The 18903-nt window shown below is 42.4% G+C and overlaps 1 protein-coding gene across 6 annotated transcripts in view; it reads left to right on the forward strand.

The window, feature by feature from the left end:
* FNIP1 (folliculin interacting protein 1) overlaps nt 1-18903 on the forward strand; it is a 333439-nt gene that overhangs the window by 98368 nt on the left and 216168 nt on the right. For all 6 annotated transcript variants that reach the window (XM_078653129.1, XM_078653133.1, XM_078653134.1 and 3 more), the window contains exon 2: nt 14281-14407. In XM_078653129.1, coding sequence (XP_078509255.1) covers nt 14281-14407 — 127 coding nt within the window. The remainder of the gene's footprint in view (nt 1-14280; nt 14408-18903) is intronic.

Below are 18903 nucleotides of genomic sequence, written 5' to 3' on the forward strand. Positions count from 1 at the left end.
CTTTTCAGTTGGTCATACCCCCACCCGCCCAAATCTTCTGCAACATTCTCACCCTTTCACACACCTCAGACATACACAGATGTTCATCTGTACCCCTGTTTTCTGGAGTACCCAACTGTTAGACTTGTCATCCTGAGGGTGGTCTTCCCCCAAACATTTTGTCTGCTTACCTCCTCTTTTTGCTGAATCTTTGTTGGCATTCGGATTCTGCACACTTTACCATTGCTGCCCAGTGCTAAAGTGCATGTGAGTCTCCCTAAACATGGTAACATTGGTGTATACACAATTTGTATATTTAATTTACTGTAAGTCCCTTGTAAGTGGTATACCATAAATCCAGGGTTTGTAAATTAAATGCTACTAGTGGGCCTTAAGCACTGATTGTGCCACCCACACAATTAGCCTTTCAAACTTGTCTCCGGTCTGCCACTGCAAAGCCTTTGCATGTATTTACACTGTCACTTTGACTTGCCATTTAAAACCCTTTGTCAAGCCTTAAACTCCCCTTTATTACATATAAGTTACCCCTATGGTAGGCCGTAGGTAGCCCACAGGGTAGGGTGCTGTGTAAGTAAAAGTCACGGAATGTTCTATTAGGTCTTGCATGTTCTGGTAAGAAAAAAACACCCATATACGAATTTCACTACTGTGAAGCCTATTACTCTCATAGGTTAACATTCGGAAGTCCTTAAATCTGTAATTCCTGATTAGAAAGGAGTAGTTGTCATTTTTGAAATCTTTAGAACAGTAATGATGAATCCTCTTTACTGGTAAAGTTTGATTTAACATTACCATTTTAGAAATACAACTTTTAGAAATTGAACATTACTCTGCTCTTACGGCTCTGTGTTCCTACAGCCTGTCTCCAATACACGTCTTGGGTGGGTGACAGCTTCACTTTGTGCATTCCCTCTAGACATCCACAAACACAAGAAGGTTACGTGTCTCCGAGTACTCATCTGCATTCTCATGGCTCTTCCTGGGCAGGAGAAAGGGAGGGAGGAATGACGCACCTGAATAGGCAGTGCCCTGTCCCACACAAAGAGCTGATTACCCCCTACGGATAGTCTGGAGGCAGGACCGGGAAGACAGGTCCTCTGTGCACTTGAAAGCCACTTCTTTGAAGTCGGTTCCACTTCAAATACACAGCTGTGTATAAGTACTGGGGCTCTGACAACTCTAAATCAGACACTTCTGGACCTACAACTGCTCTCCTTCAGAAGAACTGCTGTGCCGCATCAAGGATTGACACTCTGCTAGACTGCTGACGTGGAAGTCCTGATTTACTCTTGTGCTGCCCTGCTGCTCTCTGACCCTGCTGAGGAGTGCTGGACTCTGCCTTGCACCAAAGTGATCTCCAAGGGCTTATTGGCTTGCCTCCTGTTGCTTGAGGCTCAGCGCTATCAACATCTCTACCCCTGCTCCTGTGCCTGGTTCACTGAAAGTGGACCCAGATACTTGCATCAGGGAAATTGACAGATCTGCAGACGGCTTGCAGCAGAACCAGCGGAACAACTCTGTTGCTTACTGGAGTAGAATTGGCGCACCAAACTCTGAACCTCTGCATCGCATCCAGAACCGCCACTTCAGAATCAATGCATCGCCACCACTGCATGAAGAAGATTGGCGCATTGCCCCTCCAGCGTGGATTAACCTGGCGCCTCACCTTCAGAACCGCCACACTTCGAACCGGCGCTTCGCAATAGACATGACATTTCACCACCTCTGCATCAAGAAAATCGACACATCCCCTAGACTGTGGGCTCGACATAGACGCAACGTTTGTCTGCATCTTGCTGTTGCGACCTGGTTCCAGGTACTCTTCACCAGGCGTACGTGACTCCAGTCCCTGGCCTGTGCTCCATCACAGTCGGTTTGAACTGTTGACTTTTCCCTGGTCGAGCGAGACCGGATAACCCCCGTAGGTGTTTATTGTTTCTAAGTGCTATAACACTATTTATTCTTTAAAAACTCATAACTCGACTTCTATGTATTGGATTTTTGTTGTGTTGGTCTTGATTTATTTATAAAAAATGAATGTCTATTTTTCTAAACCAGTGTGGTGTTTTTGTGTGCGTGTATGTGTGTGTTGCACAAATACTTCACACGTCTCTTTAGATAAGCCTGACTGCTCTGTGCCAATCTATCAGAGGGTGAGCACAGGTTATCTTTTAGTGTGTATCTGGCTTACCCGGGTATAGTGGCGGTCCCTACTTGAACAGAGTGCATACATCTGCCTACTAGAGACCCCATTTCTAACACCAACCAAGAGAGTCTGTCTAAGGAATTCTTTTCACACACAAAAATGAACTATCTCCCACCAGTAGTACACTGAGGAGTGTTATGATAAAGATGTTTTCAACAGAATTTGGAATTTACATCAAGCCTAGACTTGCAAACCAACCGACTTGTCTCTTTCAACATGAAATTCACCCTGTCCACCATGAAAATACAATGCAGTTAACAAATAAGTGATGTACAAAGACTTCAAGAAAGACTCCACCTGCTGAGATAAAAATTGTACTCCAGTGTCAGAAGTAACTTCGGAGCATCCTCACAATGAAATAACATCAACAAATACTCAAACACATGCCACACGTTTGAAGTGCTAGTCCACTATCACTAGTCCATGCGTCATATTTACCTTCAGGTGATACATAGATCCCACAAAATGCATTCACAGCTTCACCCATGAAGAGTTTGGTAACTCTACAAAACACAAAGGTGTTTTGTGGATTCTCAGGGACTTATTTAAATTACATGAGGTCGTACAAGCACCCACAAGCATGTCCACCTCAGTATCCATCCTGGGCCACCAATACCCACCCTTCTTCGTTCTGTACACCCTGTTTGCCCTTGCTGAGGCTAGACCAAATGGTTGTTAATTATGGTGGAGAACTAAGGCCCCCCTCAAGATATCAGTTCTCCCGATTAAACCATTCTATCAGGGCCAACCACGGACTATGAATTCTTTAAACGTGGTCTTATACAAGTCTTTACCACTGCACTCTTCCCACTCCTGTTGCATGATCCTATACTCTGATGTCACAACATCATCCAGAAGTCCAATTACGTTCTTTACTTCTTCCTATTTATTATCCCCACCAGTATCCCAATCGAACACACTATACCAAAAATCTGCTCTAGCGTTCCTGCCACTAGGAATGTGTTTGATTCTGAAACTGAATTCATACATCTTGGATAACCGCCTGATGAGTATTGGACTCTTTTTTCCAATCCTCTGTCACTTAGCAGATAAACCAAAGGTTTGTGGTCCGTAACCAGCTCAAACTCTCTGCCCCACAAATGCATTGCAAAATGTTTGATTGCCCATACATAACCTAGTGATTCCCTTTCACTGGTATTATAGCAGCTTGTCAGCACCCGAAAGACATCCGAAATCAAAGGCCATTGTATTTTCTTTATCATAAGTATTCTGACTCCGCACTGCACCCAGACTAACATCATTAGCAACCACTGTAACAATCGAACAGGCATCATCTTAAACACTTGTAGAGCTGGTGCATTTATGATCAGTCATTCAATCAGCATTTATAAAGCATTGCTAATCCCCCAATGGGGTATCCAGTTCCTTGCAGGTCCTGGTAGCTTATTTGAACAGCCATGTTTTGAGGGCCCTTTGAAATTCCAGAAGTGAGGTGATTGCCAGAGTTTAGAAGGGAGGCTGTTCCAGGTCTTTGCTGTGGTGTGGGAAAAGGAGGGTCCTTCACTTCTGCAAATGCGGGGAGAATGGGCAAGATACAGAGAGTGCTAAATGTAGGTGAGTCCTTTGCAGTGTAGAGCCTTGTGTGCGTTGATCAGCAGTTTGAATTGGTATCTCTTCTGTATAGGGAGAGGTGTGGCGCCGCGGCCAGGGCGACTGACGTTGGAATCTGGGGACCACGGTTCGATCCCCGGCTCCGGCGGCAGGTTAGCCCAGCACCATGTGACTCTGGGCAAAAGCTCGCTTAATCTTCCCAACGGCCCCCAGCGCCTAGAGACCCTTACGGGTGATTGTGCGCTTTACAAATGTGGACTTAACTTTACTTTACTTTACAGGAAGCCAGTGGAGTTGCCTGAAATGGGGTGTGATGAGGATTCATCAGGGGAGTTCAAGGATGAATCTGGCTACGGCTTTCTGAATGGTCTGAAGTCTCTGTAAGAGGTGCGAGGTGATTCCTATGTAGAGCGTTGCTGTAGTCCAGTCAACTGATGTTGAGGGACTGTGTCTTGGTGCTTCTATGGTGCTTCTAGTGCACAGGGGTGATCTTACTTAGCATATGCAGCGGGAGGAAATAGGTTGATGAGACTGAGTTGGTTTGTGGTCTCATGGTGAGTTTGTTGACAATCACGATTGCAAGGTTTCTAACATGGTTGGAGGATGTGGGTGCGGGTCCTAGGTTTGACAGCCACAAGTAGTTGTTCCATGGGTTGCTGTTGTTGCTGAAGAGTGGTACTTCCGTGTTGTCCGTGTTCAGCTGCAGGCAGTTGTTCTTCACCCAGTCGGCGATGCTGATCATGCATTTGTGGAAGTTGGTCTTGATGGTGGTGGGGTCATCGGCGAGGAAGAGGATGAGTTGGGTGTTGTCAGTTTAGGAGATTATGTTGAGGCGGTGGTATCTGACGATTTTTTCTGGCTGGATCTTGCATGCTTTGAAGAGCGTGGGGTCGAGGGATGAGCCCTGCAGGACACCACAGGCGATCTCCCTTGGTTCACAGGTAAAAGGTGGGAGGCAGATCCTCAGTGTTCTATCGTTGAGGAAGGAGGCAAGCCATCTGAGCGCATTCCCTTGGATGCCAATGTGGTTTGAGTCTTTTGATCAGCTTGTGGTGGCATACGATGTCGAAGGCTGCATAGGGGTCGAGGAGGATCGGAGTTGCTGTTTCTACTTGGTTAAGGAGGGTTCAGATGTCGGTGGCTGTGATCAGGGCAGTCTTGGTGCTGTGGGAGTCTGATTAGGAGGTGTTGAGTATCTGGTTTTTCTCCAGACATGTTGAGTTCCCTTTTGATGGTCTTTTCCAGTACCTTGGCTGGGAATGGGAGCAGAGAGATTGGTTAAGGGTTTTAATTTCTCAAATGTTTTACTTTCCTCAAAGCCCCAGATGTATTTTGCACCACCCCTCAGCAAGTTCCTCAACAGTTGAGCATACAAGGACAAATTATGTACAAAGCAAGACTAGTACTCACATAGTACCGAAATGATCTCACTTGGTTCTTATCTTAGAGAAATGGTCCCTCCCTTTTTGCTTCAGTAAGGTATCTTTTTGGTCAATGCCTGAAGTCAACAGATGCTGACCCAAACAATCCTCCTCATCCATCAAAAAGTGACATTTGTCCCTTTTAACTGTAACATCATGCTGTTCTAAGATTCTCAATATCCTAACACATAATGTTCTTGAACTGGTTGTGGGAATATTGGGATTTCACCCTGATACGCCATTACTACTCTTTCCAGCGCCAAAAGCTTGTACATCAGTTTTTGAAATGCCAAAGCTGCTGAGGCTAGTCCAAACAGCATTCTCAAAAAACTGTATGTCACAAAAGCGTTGTTGAAGAAAGTCCAAGAACTTGAATCTTTGGGTCAGTTCCACTTGGTGGTAGACTGTCTTTCAATCTGGATTCGAAAATAATTTGGCTCTGCCCAATTGGGCCAACCTCTCCTGTATTTTGGGTAGGGCAAAGCAGTCAACTAGAATGTGCTTATTGGGGGACTGGAGAGCTACACACAGTTCCATGTCTCCATTCTCTTCTTTGCTACAACTACTAGAGAAATCTACTGAGAAGAATCAATTGATTCGATGACCTTCTCCTCGCCAAGATTCATTGGATGATGTTTAAACTCTGTTAACACCTAGTGGCATGATCTGTATCTTATGTAATACTGGGATAACCATGGGGTTTAAAACCATATTATGGGTAAAACCTTTATTGCACCTAATCTGTCTTTAAAATTGTCTTGTGTTTTTGTTATATCTCCCCCAACATACCACAAGGTATAGTTGTCACCTCTGTTAAGGAAATGGGCTCATGTGTACCTGGGTTCAGTGCCATGCCAAAAGATTCTTGATCCCTCTAGCCCAAAATATTGCTAACCTTTTTTGCCACAGAGACTTTTGGTGAACATTTCTTGGTCTTTTTACCCTATTTCCTGAAAATACCCCATCCTATCTGTTTCATTTCCTCCAAACGCCACTTTGCGAACGTCAGGCGGTGACTGCATCTGGTGTTGCCAATCCTCAAAGTACAATTTATCAGTAACAATTGTAATAGTGAAACAGAGTCTTCTGTGATACTCCATCCCACCTCACTCAGTTTCACTTCACCAACTGGATCACATGTGCTGTTGATCTTGCTTAGTGACTCGAACATCTCAGTAGATAATGCCACTCTGCTATTGTTCCTGCACTCTGCAGTCTTGCCATTGTCACTCAGCACTTGTTGCTCAGTATTCTAAAACACTTTCTGGATGTTGTTGCACATTCGATTGAAACAACCTATTTGAATGTCATGCACTTTTAACCAGTTACTGGACTGGAATTGTGATCAACGATAGGACCCCCTAGAACCACACCTATAACATGACCCTGAAAAATGATCTTCACTGTTCAATTTCTTGCTGTCACTATACGCATTCAACATATTTTTTAGTATTGCAGTGACTGAATGTACATTCTCGTAGTTACCACTTCATTTACGTTTCCCCAGTTATTTATGAAGCCATAACTGATCTCTCGGTCCCTCTGACAATTTCTAATGTCTCTTCCAAAGAAGGAGTCCTGCAACATAGTATTCTTTATCAAGTGTACCTTCCAGGATGCATAAATATAAAATCTGCCAATGTCACAAATTATAGGATGTTCTCAAGAAGAAATCGTAGGGGAGCAATGCTTGTGAAAATGTAAAAGTCTATTTCAAGACAAAAACGGCACTCACTGTCTTTTGGGTGGCAGTTCTCAACTCGAATCCCCAAGCAATAACCATGGCATAACAAATACAAACATTCCATAAAAAAAAAACATGAACCAAATGCAGCCCCAAATACAAATTGATAGTTACAACAGTAAATCCCAGACTTGAGAAAGGGAGCATGCTGGCGCAATGTCCTTCCAGATTTGCTCCCTCAAACTGTGCACTAAACTGTACCAAAGTGAAGACATCTGATGAAAATGGTATCCGCTTAAAGAATATATTTCTTGGGCACATAGTGCTTTGCTTAGAGTGCATCATCGTACTTTCTGGTGATGCTGGTCAAGTCATGTCCTAATCCAATATTGCCCTGTGCCAGTCTCGGTTCCTGGTCTACTGAGACTCATTGGTTTTGTCTCATAATGTGGATCCCCAACATTATTAATTTCAATGGCCTCAATGACACCTCCAGTTATATCGAACAGTTGAGTAAAGTCTTACTTAAATCTTATCTGTTGCTTATCTTCATCCCCTACTCACACTCCCTATTTCTGAAATTGGACACAAGTGTTCATTGTAACCTCGATCAAAGTTTGGTCTGTGACCCAGCCAGGAGGGAATCCTTGCTAGACCACTCAACTGTGCTGCTTCAGCAGAGGCCCTTGAAGGCCGTGTTCGCGCTCACTCTATGGGCTATGATGGAACCGTGATTTGTTGGCGTTCTAAATACCACTGACATCTCAGAGTAAGATATACAACTCCGTAGCTGCGACAATGCACTTGATTAAATGTTTTTTCCTAAACTTTATTTATTAATCTTGAACTTTTCTTCGCTTTTATGGAAGGAAATAAACTATTTTTATGAGAATCTTATCCCCTACCCAGAGCTCTTTCTGTTTTGTATTACTGCTGTTAGGTGCAAAATTAATTAGTAACTGTCTGGACATAGTGAACAATACTAAACAATTTTTGATCCATGACATTTATTTAGAAGCAGGCTACCATAGTTTCCCAAGTTTGTTTAATCATTATAAAACTAAGCATTCAAAGATTAGTTTAAGACCATATTTTTTTCTGAAAACTTTCCTTGCTAAGAGTGATGATAATTATGTGATACAGGATTATACTCTAATGTTACCGACCAATTTTAAATGCATGACAAATGTTCTGTGATGTTTTATGATGGTATCTAAATGGTGGTTTTAATTACCTATGTATTAATAAATTTGATTTGCTTACTGACTCTATTGACTCTATTCTTATCTGATAAGACCACATATATGGTAATTGCTATTTTCTAATGGCATGTATTTAGTTGTTCTCCTTCTTGGTTCAGTTAGAGTGATTTTGTACACTTCCTTCCAATTTCTCCTGAGTTTATTCCTTATTTGTATTATGTTGGTAGATTAAATAGCCCAGATGTCTAAAACAAAACAATCTACTGGTGTTTATTTGTGTCATACATTGGAATTGGGGAAACCTCTGAGCTGTGTTCACTACTGCGAACTCTGAGCATTACACAGTCCTTAGCCCATTCCATTCCCATCTTTTTTTAGGTCAAGTCTACCATACAGTGCAGCTGCCTGATTGTGAAAGACATATTGTGAGTTTCCCAAGAACATATAGGGGGTTGGAGCTCTCCATTGTTTACTATTGGTTAGCTTTCCTGTCACTCGTTTGCCTGCCTCCTGTTGGTGTCCCATCTTTCCAATTTTCTGTTTGTCCCACCCATGAAGTACAGCCTCTTTACCATATCACTGGCTTCCACTCTTCCACTGCTTGCATTTCAAGCACTACATTTTTCTTTTTGGGTAAACGCTTCATGAGAAGGCATGTTCCAGCTGTCTCCCTCATGTACTTCTCACTCCTTGCTATCTGTGTTGCTCACTGTTTTCCATGTGCTTCTCCCTCCCCCCTTCATGTTGTGCTTGCCTTATGTGCCCTACTCCATTGCTTTCTTGTCTGAGCTTCTCCCCCAGCTGTTCCACATTGCTCTCTTGTCCTTTGTCTCTTCCCTACTGCCCTCCCTGTTGCCCCCCCCCGCACACTCCTATGTTGCCAGTTACTTCTCCCCACCCTCTCTGACCCCACCTGCACCCTCTACATTGCTCTCTCCCATCCCACACCCTCCGTGTTGCTCCCCGATCCACGCTTTAAAAAAACAAGAGTGGTTTTGTGCTTTTTTCTCTTGAAATTTACCTTTCCAACTCAGACCGATAAAATAAACAAAAAAACTAATGGTGACATCAGTTTGTAGGAGCACATGAGTCATGAATTGATGCCAGAATGGTTTCAGTACTTGTATGGAGAGAAGGAAGAGAGATCCATAATCAATGTATTGATGGGGCAGAATTGAACCAGAAAGGTATTTTTTTTAAATAATTAGTTGGGCAGAACTCCGAGGGAGGTAAGTAGTCATGATGCCAGGTTCTTTAACTCCAAATAAGAATCTGCATGGCTTTATCATCCACCGCTACCGTCGTTCCCTTCTCCGGGTCCCAAGTGTATTGAGAGATAACCTAGTCTTTGCTCTTGTTATCTACTATGTAGCAGAAGATCCTCCGTGAGAACACATCCCTGTTTTGGATGGACCACAGTTGTATTTCATTATATCTTTACTGAAAGAAAGGGCATATCGTTGGGAATGTGAAGATTTGAGCAGCACACTTACACTTTTAGGATGGGGAGTCTATCTACAAGTCCCATCTTTCAGTTTGAAGACAATATGGTTAAGGTTTCAGTCATCATTGATTACTGAAGGTGCTTCGCCTTACTCCCAAAAATTAGCTCCCTGTAGTTCTCATGAGATGGATAACAGGCAGTGAATGCAGAATTTAAGAGAGAATCACTTGCCTTGAACCTTTAGCTTCTTAAGCAATTTTAGTGCTGTTTTCTGTTCAAAATGTCAATGTTTAGCTTCTTGTAAGATACGCCCGTCAGTAGGCTTTTCAGTTTTGAATGTTTAGTAGCTCGAACCCTTGATTGGATCTCCTTCAGGCATGCTCATTTACAGCCCAATACTTAACTGTTTACCTAGCTGGTGTTCTTAATTGGCTGGCTACTGCCATTCATGTTTTTTCAGTGTGTGCCTTGCTGATGCTAAGAAAGTCGTAGTACTTGTTAGTAACTCTCTCAGGTTTTGGAGTTGCACATTAAATATGTAGCTTTAGTGAAATACTAAAACATCCTATCCTGCCTGTCAGCAGCGAAGTGCCTTTGTAGTAGGAATTAGCATCCTTCATCATGCATCTTTTCTCCTTTCTACTTTCAGTTCATCAGCTTGCTTGAAACTCTCGCCTGCTTATTTGCATATTTATCAGCTGGCTATTACAAAGAAATATAAAGCTGGTATAAAAACGGGTGTTTGGGTTTTTGCAGCTATATAATGCGGAGTCCTCGGCAACTTGTGGTTGGTTATTTCTCCAGTAAGGGCAGAAGCTGTTTCTGTTTATCACATTGGTAGGACTGAGTAGTGTCCTAGTCCTTCCGATTTGTCTTAAATATGTAAGCACATGCCTATATATTTAGTCCCATGGGTACATTGTGAAAGCAGATCTGCCATTTTTCTCTTGCTTCTTCCCATTGCATGTCCAAGGGGGATACATTTGCCAGTCTTTCTGGCAATGATGGAACAACCCCCAGCTGAATGGAATAAGTTCTGACTAGACTAACCGGCTTGGTTCTTGGATGGTGCATGCATGCTTACCCACACACACCGGTACTTATATACAGAGATAACATACAGGTTCCCACACTACTCCTACATATGTGCACTTATACTCCTGCATGGCTGCCAAGTGGCCTCACGTCATGTTAACTTCAAAGGAAATGATCATAGGCATCCATGCTAAGGAAGCGGTTGCATGACTGCCTGAACTTTTATTTGTAATGAGTTTTGTTTTGAGGAGTTTCTGTTATGGTATTCTCCTTCCTATATTAATTGTCATTGCGCAACCCTGGGCCTGCGCAGCAGCGCTGCTATTGAAACACAAATATGGTTATAACTGCAGATAGCCTGTGATGCATCACTCGTGCATATTTTTCAACCAGTTGGAAAGCCAGAAATTGAATAAGCACTCGAGACCCCTTATTATTTGATCTCCTAAAGGAATTGGCCATAACGAGTACTTTAAACTGCATTCCGAAAGCCAACCCGAATGCTGTGAAAAGTCAGCGACGTTGCAGTGAACTATTCCCTTTGTGGTGGCTATTTCATTAGCCTTGGAATATGGTTGTACTGGGCTCTTGTCTTCCGAAGCACCCACGTGAAAATCAGCAGTGCATCGCTTCCACTGGTAGAGCAACTGCAGGAATCTTTCTGTACTAGGTGCATCCTTTTCCTGCTTCTTGGCTCATGATCAGTAGTGGAGAAGTTTTTGTATAGTGCTGCAATGTCACTTTGTGGGCTCTTTGGAATGCTGGACGCACTCATCCTATGATCTTCACATCTAATAGACTCTAGAAATAGGTCTAGCCATTGTTAATATCTCAGATTCTTTTTGGATGCATGGTGTTTGAATTAGTTTGAGTTCATTTCTTTTAACAGGTTTCTTTTGACTGTTGACAGAGAGTAGATTGGAAGTTCAAGGTCTAGTGTTGCTTAAAATGTCCACTATTACCGGGTGAGCTGCTGGTCATGGAGCATAAATACATCCAGTAGTTGCTTTCATAGTGGCGTTGGATTGTGTGTTGAGCAATATAAATCATTTAATTGAGTATTAGTAACAACTGTTATTTAAAGGGCTTAGCAATGGCAAAAGTTGTAGTGTAAATCGCAATATGACAAGCAAGTCAATATCATGGCTGTAATAGAAAGCAGAAAAATGTCCCACTGTGCTTTAGAGTCCAGGAACTGTACATCTTTCACTGGTCTAACCAACACGTATGTGCTCACTTGGCACAGTTGATAAGTCTTCAGTGTTATACAGACTGCCCATCTCCAGAACTGTGTCCGTATGGAAAACCTCTGAACTGTGCCATCTTAACATCTTGTGGTTGGTCAAAACTCGGTGTGTTTTTGTGCACCCGCAAACCTCCATGTATATATTCTTCTATTACATGCTTTGGACGTGGATGTTCCGGTCATGTTTTCAAGTGTTCCGTGAGGTTCTCCGTACATCAACCTCCGGTTTGCCACACATCACATGAGTGTAAGTGGCCTAGTACCGAGGGGCAGCTAGGGCTCTGACATGCAACTACAAGAAGTAGTATTCCATTTTATAACATTTTAATCATGTATACAAAAAATTGCAAACAAAATAATTTCAATGATCAAATGATGACTTTAGCATTTTATGGATTGAATATACAATACATTTGATTTTCATCTCAAAAATACATTTACATCATAACCCAATGCATTTCGGAACTTGTGTTCCTTCGTAAGGGGTTCTGTGAGGAAAGGAAATAAAGGAAACTAATTTAGACAATGCCGTTCGGTGTCATTGTTTTAATGTGTTATGAACTTTTAAGGCTAATTTTTAAGTCTCAATTTAGAAAAACTGACATGAATTATTGTGGTGGTCAACCTAACTGAATGTCACTTCCGTTTAGGAATCAACACGGTGGAACTGTGTTATGTAGTCTTAACATATTTAGATGAATGTGGTGTTTCTTAAACACACGAAATGTCAAGCAATTTGCCAATAGCATCTGTTGATAGATGTATAATAGATTTTAGAGCCATATTATATATGTCTGTTTAATCCATTTAGCAAAGAATGATTGCCGCATTTTATCCTACCTATCAGAAATAGTGCTGGAGAGTTGTTGGCAAAATTGTGACAACCTGAGGGTAAATAAACTAAGTTTAAGATCCAAAATTGTGGAATGATAAAAAATAAATGAGTTCAAAGTTTGAAAGTAATTCGATTTGGCGTTTCTCACCTGTGTGAAGGGAGAATACTCCCGATAAGATTTAGGGAAGATGGACGGGAGCCACGACCGTGGGTCCTGTGAAAAGGGGAAAATATGCTCGTTTTAGAATAAGGACGTATTTAAACATACGTTTTGGAGCATGTAGTCCGACGACAACATTATCTCATTCAAATTCAATCACTGAATACAGATTGAGGGGCATGGCGGCTTACCCGTAATTACGAATGTAGAAAGAAGATCCGTGCCTCATCTACGCTTCCTACCGGAGTCGGAAAGAGCGGGGTGAAGCTGAAGGTTTAAAATAGAAATAAACAGCAAACTGCCCGCGCGGCTAGTGGGAATGTGTGGAATTCTAAAGAAATAAGTTTCCGTACATGGAAAAAGACCCTGTTTTAGTGATGGATTAATTATTTGATGAATTAGTTGTTAGTAATTTAATTTAGTTATTCCACTCAAAATGTTTATGGTCGTCAAGTGGTGTACACATCGTCAATTTCAAGATATGACGATTACAAAGATTAGTTTGTTGCAATGTTGTCACAAAAGGCAACGCTCTTAATTCTAAATTAGTGTTGTTTTAGTCAAAAAATAACCACATGAGTGAAGATAGTGGATAGAAATATGAGTGGGAGACGGCGATTCCCGATAATGAACACAAAGATAGGACTATACAATTTCTTGAAGGCTTTATTGTTCAAACTTCACTATACTGACCATTTTACAGGGGTTTAGCATATGACTACTGCACATATAATGCAACTATTCAAGGGAAGTCGAATTCAGTGAACGAGAGATCATGTGATTATGCTGAAATGTGGAGATGGACGCTATGAAAGGGACTGAGGCTTTATCTCAACGCTAGCAGGCGTTAATCTGACATAGCACACGTACCTCATTAGCTGTTATACGTTTACAAAAGAGTGCGACTTCCACACACACACATACATCACACATCACATGAGGACACACATGAGGACACAATATAGTAGTAGCCCTGGGGGTTATCTTCTCTTCATTGATACCTTTTTTCTTGGTCACTATGGACTGCCCAATCCATATTTAGTGTATATTGTGCATATTACCACAACTATGAACCTATATAATCTTGTGGGATTGTAGTGGTATTAGACTGGTGACCAAGCACTTTTAGAGGCTGTAACCTGGTGTTTTTTGATGAATGTGCGTCTGAAGCAGCTCGTTCACTTGATTGCTTGAAGGTGATATGTGGACAACCTATTGGTTAACATTTTCAATCTCAAATTGGCCAACACAGCATTTCATGCTTTCAAGGTTGATGAACTGAGAACAGTTAGTTTGAGGTAGTGCATTTTTGTTGTTTTATAATTGTGTGGATAAATTGTGTTCTAACAAGTGTTTTATCAAACAAAGTATTACTCTGGTGTACACTGTGATAATGTGAAGACTGTGGTGAACTATAGGGAAAAAATCATTTTAGTAAAAGGATAAATATTAATAAATGTGTCCATTTGTTCCAGCTGGCCTTCTCCAGAGTTCGATCCAAGTCAGATACGCTTGGTTGTATACCAGGATTGTGAGAGACGTGGGCGAAATGTTTTGTTTGACTCCAGCGCTAAACGAAAAACAGAAGAAGGATCTGTGTCGGTAAGACACTTTGCTAATAATTTGGTGTGCCATTATTTTATGGTTCTTTTAGGAGTATGTGAGGTTGCAGACATAAATGCTTTGTAGTAATTGTACACTTCAAAGAGCGGCCTTTTGTACTATATATAAATGCAGCTTGTGTTGCTGGTTCGAGCTTTGTTTCTCCAAACAGCATAGCCATCATGTTATCCTTGGAAGACTTTTGCACTCTGAGTAAGCTTTGTGCCATGTGATGCCTTTGATTTTTTTTTTCTTCTGATGACATTCAGTAGTCCAGTCCCTGCCATGCGAGGTCATAGACTTGGAAGCCCTTTCAATTTGCAAGGCAAAGGATATTTGTCGGTGCCTAAGATAGATTTTTAATCATGTGGACGGCTTTTAAACAGCTGTTTGGTGTCTTATCATCTGCTTTGTATCTTGGCTCTTTCTGAAAATACCCAGTGTCCATAAATGTAACGTCTGCTTCCCCACCACTGAGGCATGAATGTTGAGCTACCACCTTAAGCTTAAATCTTCAAGAAGAAAAATATAATTACTGGACAGAAAGCCCACAATTAGCTGATTTAAGATCGATTATTTGTATTTTTGAAGAGCGATAGCTTTCATCAACTGTCCACCTTTGCACCACACACCTTCATGTTTTACAGTCCCCTCTCCATTCAGATCAGTGGCATTGATGCATCCAGCAGCTCCATCCTCCTGAAGAAGGCTTAAGAAACGTGATGCCCTTTCCCATACCACAGCATTTTCATTGACACAATCCCTTGTCACTCTAGAATCTACTCTGGCAGCACCCTGCTGGCAGACTTCTGAAATCCAACCCTTGACTCCTGGAGTCGACCCTATATGCTGCCTCTTAAATGGCACCATTCTTTCAATTGGGTTAGCCCAAACTGATCCCATTGCACCGACTCGCATTCAAATACTGAACCATCTTCGGACTAGCTTATTAGTGCCACAAAACTGTTCACTTAAGCCTCTGCCCCTCCTTCACTTACAAAAAATTCTGTGTATGTATCTCTTTTAGCACCCACTCCACACGAAGCAAGTTATCCCTTACACAACAGACCCTAATCATACATAAATCCAGAATATTGCACTGTTTTTGTGTGGCGCACCTCTTAAGCAGACATTCTACCCAACATAAAGTCAGTACCCCTATCCTCTCAATTTTTTATTTGTTTTTTTTAATATCTTTAAAAAAAGGCAAGTGTAAGATTTATCCACTGAGGTCAACAGCAGTAAAACAATGCAGCATGGAGTTAACATATACATTAGAGGACAGCAGCAGTCCAAAAGTAGTCACAAGAGGTATATACACATTTGAAGTTCACACCAGTCCATGAAGAATGCATGAATTTCTACTTATCATTCATCCAATAATACATCACATAAAGAATAAATGTAATATTTTACACTAGCTATTGTGTGCCTGTACAAGCGAGATGGATATATTCCCAAGCTCTAAACCATTACACAGGCCCTATCTAGTAAACCATCATGATCGCTTAATGACTTTGATTCCAGCTGTCCTTTCATTTAAGCTACTTGTAGTCCTTTATTCTCCATAATATAAGTAAGTTGTGCTTTTTCTCAATTCGAAGATAAATATGTATTTGTCTGCTGTTAATATATATTTTTGATTTTACTTGATCAGGTATGATGATATAGCAATGCACTACCCTCGCAGGACAGCAAAGCAATTTACTTAGGACAGTGGATCACATGCCGAAAAGTGCAGGTTAGAGAAGCTGGAATAGGTATTTACTAAAGGAAAGGGGTATTCGTTACGTAGGGAACATAGCCACAGTTGCAGACCAGGACCCACGGCCGGTTCCAGGATTTTTGGGGCCCTGGGCAGAAAGGGAATGTGCGAGGCCCCTCTATAGTGCATAGAGGTGACACACTCGGGCTGTTTGCATCTGAATAGATGCCCATGCACATGAAGCTGCAGCCCCTGCTCAGATGTGAGTCCCTTGCTCACTTTGCCACTGGATTCAAGCAAGCCTGGCTGAAGACGGCTGAAACACCAGAAACTGGTCCTGGGAAGCTTGATTCCGATCCAGGGAAGACATGGCTTGGCAGTTCGGACTGGACTGTTCCCATGAGGCACAGGGTCAGACTGATTTGCATATGGCCATGTCTGAACTGGGGTGGCGGAGTGAGCTAAAGAACGATGTTGGATTAAACCCAGATCAGTTGACTGGGGGTGAGTGTTTGTATTGTCAACGCTCCGTCCATCACCACCTTTGGTTTTTCTTTGTTCGCCCTAAGTTGGCAGGGTATGCTCAGACATGAGTCCCTTGCTCACTTTGCCACTGGAGTCAAGCAAGCCCGGCTGAAGACGGCTGTAATGCCAGAAACCGGTCCTGGGAAGCTTGATTCCGATCCAGGGAAGACATGGCTTGGCAATTCGGGCTGGACTGTTCCCATGAGGAACAGGGTCAGACTGATTTGCATATGGCCATGTCTGAACTGGGGTGGCGGAGTGAGCTAAAGAACGGTGTTGGATTAAACCCAGATCAGTTGACTGGGGGTGAGTGTTTGTATTGTCAACACTCCGTCCATCACCACCTTTGGTTTTTCCCCAAACCTGAGGAATGTGTCTTCTTGCAACTGGGAATGCCCCCCCCCCCTCCCCTCTGGTTCCCCTTGCTACACAATAGCAGTGAAGCCAGAGGAGAGGGGCCTCCAAAGGTGGCGCACTTGCAAGATGGCACTTTTCATGCCATGGTCTGACTATGGGGTCCTGGGCATCTGCCTACACTGCCCATACCTAGCGCTGGTCCTGCCAGGACCGGAGACTGGATTTAATTCTTGGAGGAGGCTGATCTGATACCATGCTTCTTGAAATTGTTTTGTGGGTTCATTAAATAAGAGGCATGTGTTGATGTGGAAACACAGATACTGTTCAAGTGCCAAGGGTGAGAGAGGAGATAATCAGCAGCATATAGTCGGACCAAGCTAGGATTCAAGCTGTCTTCCATTTTATTATGAACTCTATCTCGGTTGAATTCAGCTTCAGGAAGACTGAAGATATCCAAAATTCAGTGATGGCTAGGAAGTACCTTTGGTTCTGGGCATTAATGACACCTTCGCACATAGTTCTATATTGATAGGCTACTGGTGTAGACTTAAGTCAGACGGTAGGATAAGGGCTCAATGGATATTGTATCAATGGTGAAAGAAATTATACTTTTGAGGACAGTCATGTTTGAAACTGAGGAAAGGAGATTTAAAAGCATCCATTTAAGTGTTTTGGCCTAAGTGCCGGAAAAAAGACCAATCACTTGCAGATTTCCATACAGGAGCAGTGGATGTTGAGTAGACGTTGGTTGTTAACAATGACAAAGGCATCAGAGAGATCGTGAAGGATGTGGAGGTATGAAATTGCCCTTGTTTGTGATTTACAGGGCATTGCCTGCAAAACCGTGTCGCTGCTAAAGGGCACAAAAGTTGGACAAAAGTTAGAGAGATACACCTATAAGGGATTGTGACGGTCCTTGTGATCTTGCACTTGAAGTGCCACACCTCTTTTTGAGAACTTTAAGGAAGAGCAACCAGGTGATGGAGCAGTAATTGGTAAGGATGTCTGAGTGTACGTTGGGCTTTTGAGCAGGGAAAAATTTGGCTAGGGTTGATGGGAATATCCAGTGCAGGAAGATTTTTTTGATGAGTTCTAGGTTGATGGCAGTGTGGCGAAGGAACCTGATGATTCAAGAAGAGGCTTACTCGACTTTGTATGATGTTAGTGTTAGGGATGGCACAGTACTGACGAGATTAGGTGAGATGAGAGGCAAGAAAGCATACCAGGGTACCAGGCAGAGATTTTCCTGCAGGGAATGGGATCTTAGGTTATATACTGCTTTATTTTGTTAAGAAGAGGTTATTTTTGGTTGATTCATTTGTCAACAGCATTTGTGGGGTGATGGAACAGAGTACGTTTAGGGAGTATTTAACTGCTTTGATTTCAAATTTAGCTTTTGTTATTCATTACGCCATGTACAGACATTATGTGTGATTTTAGGGACTTACTGGTCTTCGGGAGAATTGGAAGAATACAATGCCTTCCTTAGTTTTTATTTAATGTGTATTTTGAGTCGGAGTTTCATCTTTTGGTTGCGGAGAGCTGCCGGGATCTCTGTTGGAGAGTGGTGGATAATGAAGGTCAATATGTCAAAAGGTGTACCAACTTAATTAGACGAGGGGAGGTGCAGGTCTTAAAGGAGTGAATCAATGGGGAATTTTGTGAAAGATCCGAGTAGTTTTTGCGGACGGCTTGAAATTCCCTGTGTAAGAGGGATGATGGGGAACGGTAGAGTGTGTGGGCCATCCTGTCGAAAGTGATGGGTTAGAGACAAATTAGCTGGAAAAAATGGCATTTAGAGTATTGCAGAGGTTATTGGTGAGTTCAGAGACGTGAAAGAGGAAGCTGCGTTGAGAACTAGAGGTTCAAGAGGGAGTCACATTGTTTGTTCTTCGGCTTGAGAAATATT

The sequence above is a fragment of the Lissotriton helveticus genome, chromosome 7 (genome assembly GCF_964261635.1).
Source record: "Lissotriton helveticus chromosome 7, aLisHel1.1, whole genome shotgun sequence".
NCBI lineage: Eukaryota > Metazoa > Chordata > Amphibia > Caudata > Salamandridae > Lissotriton > Lissotriton helveticus.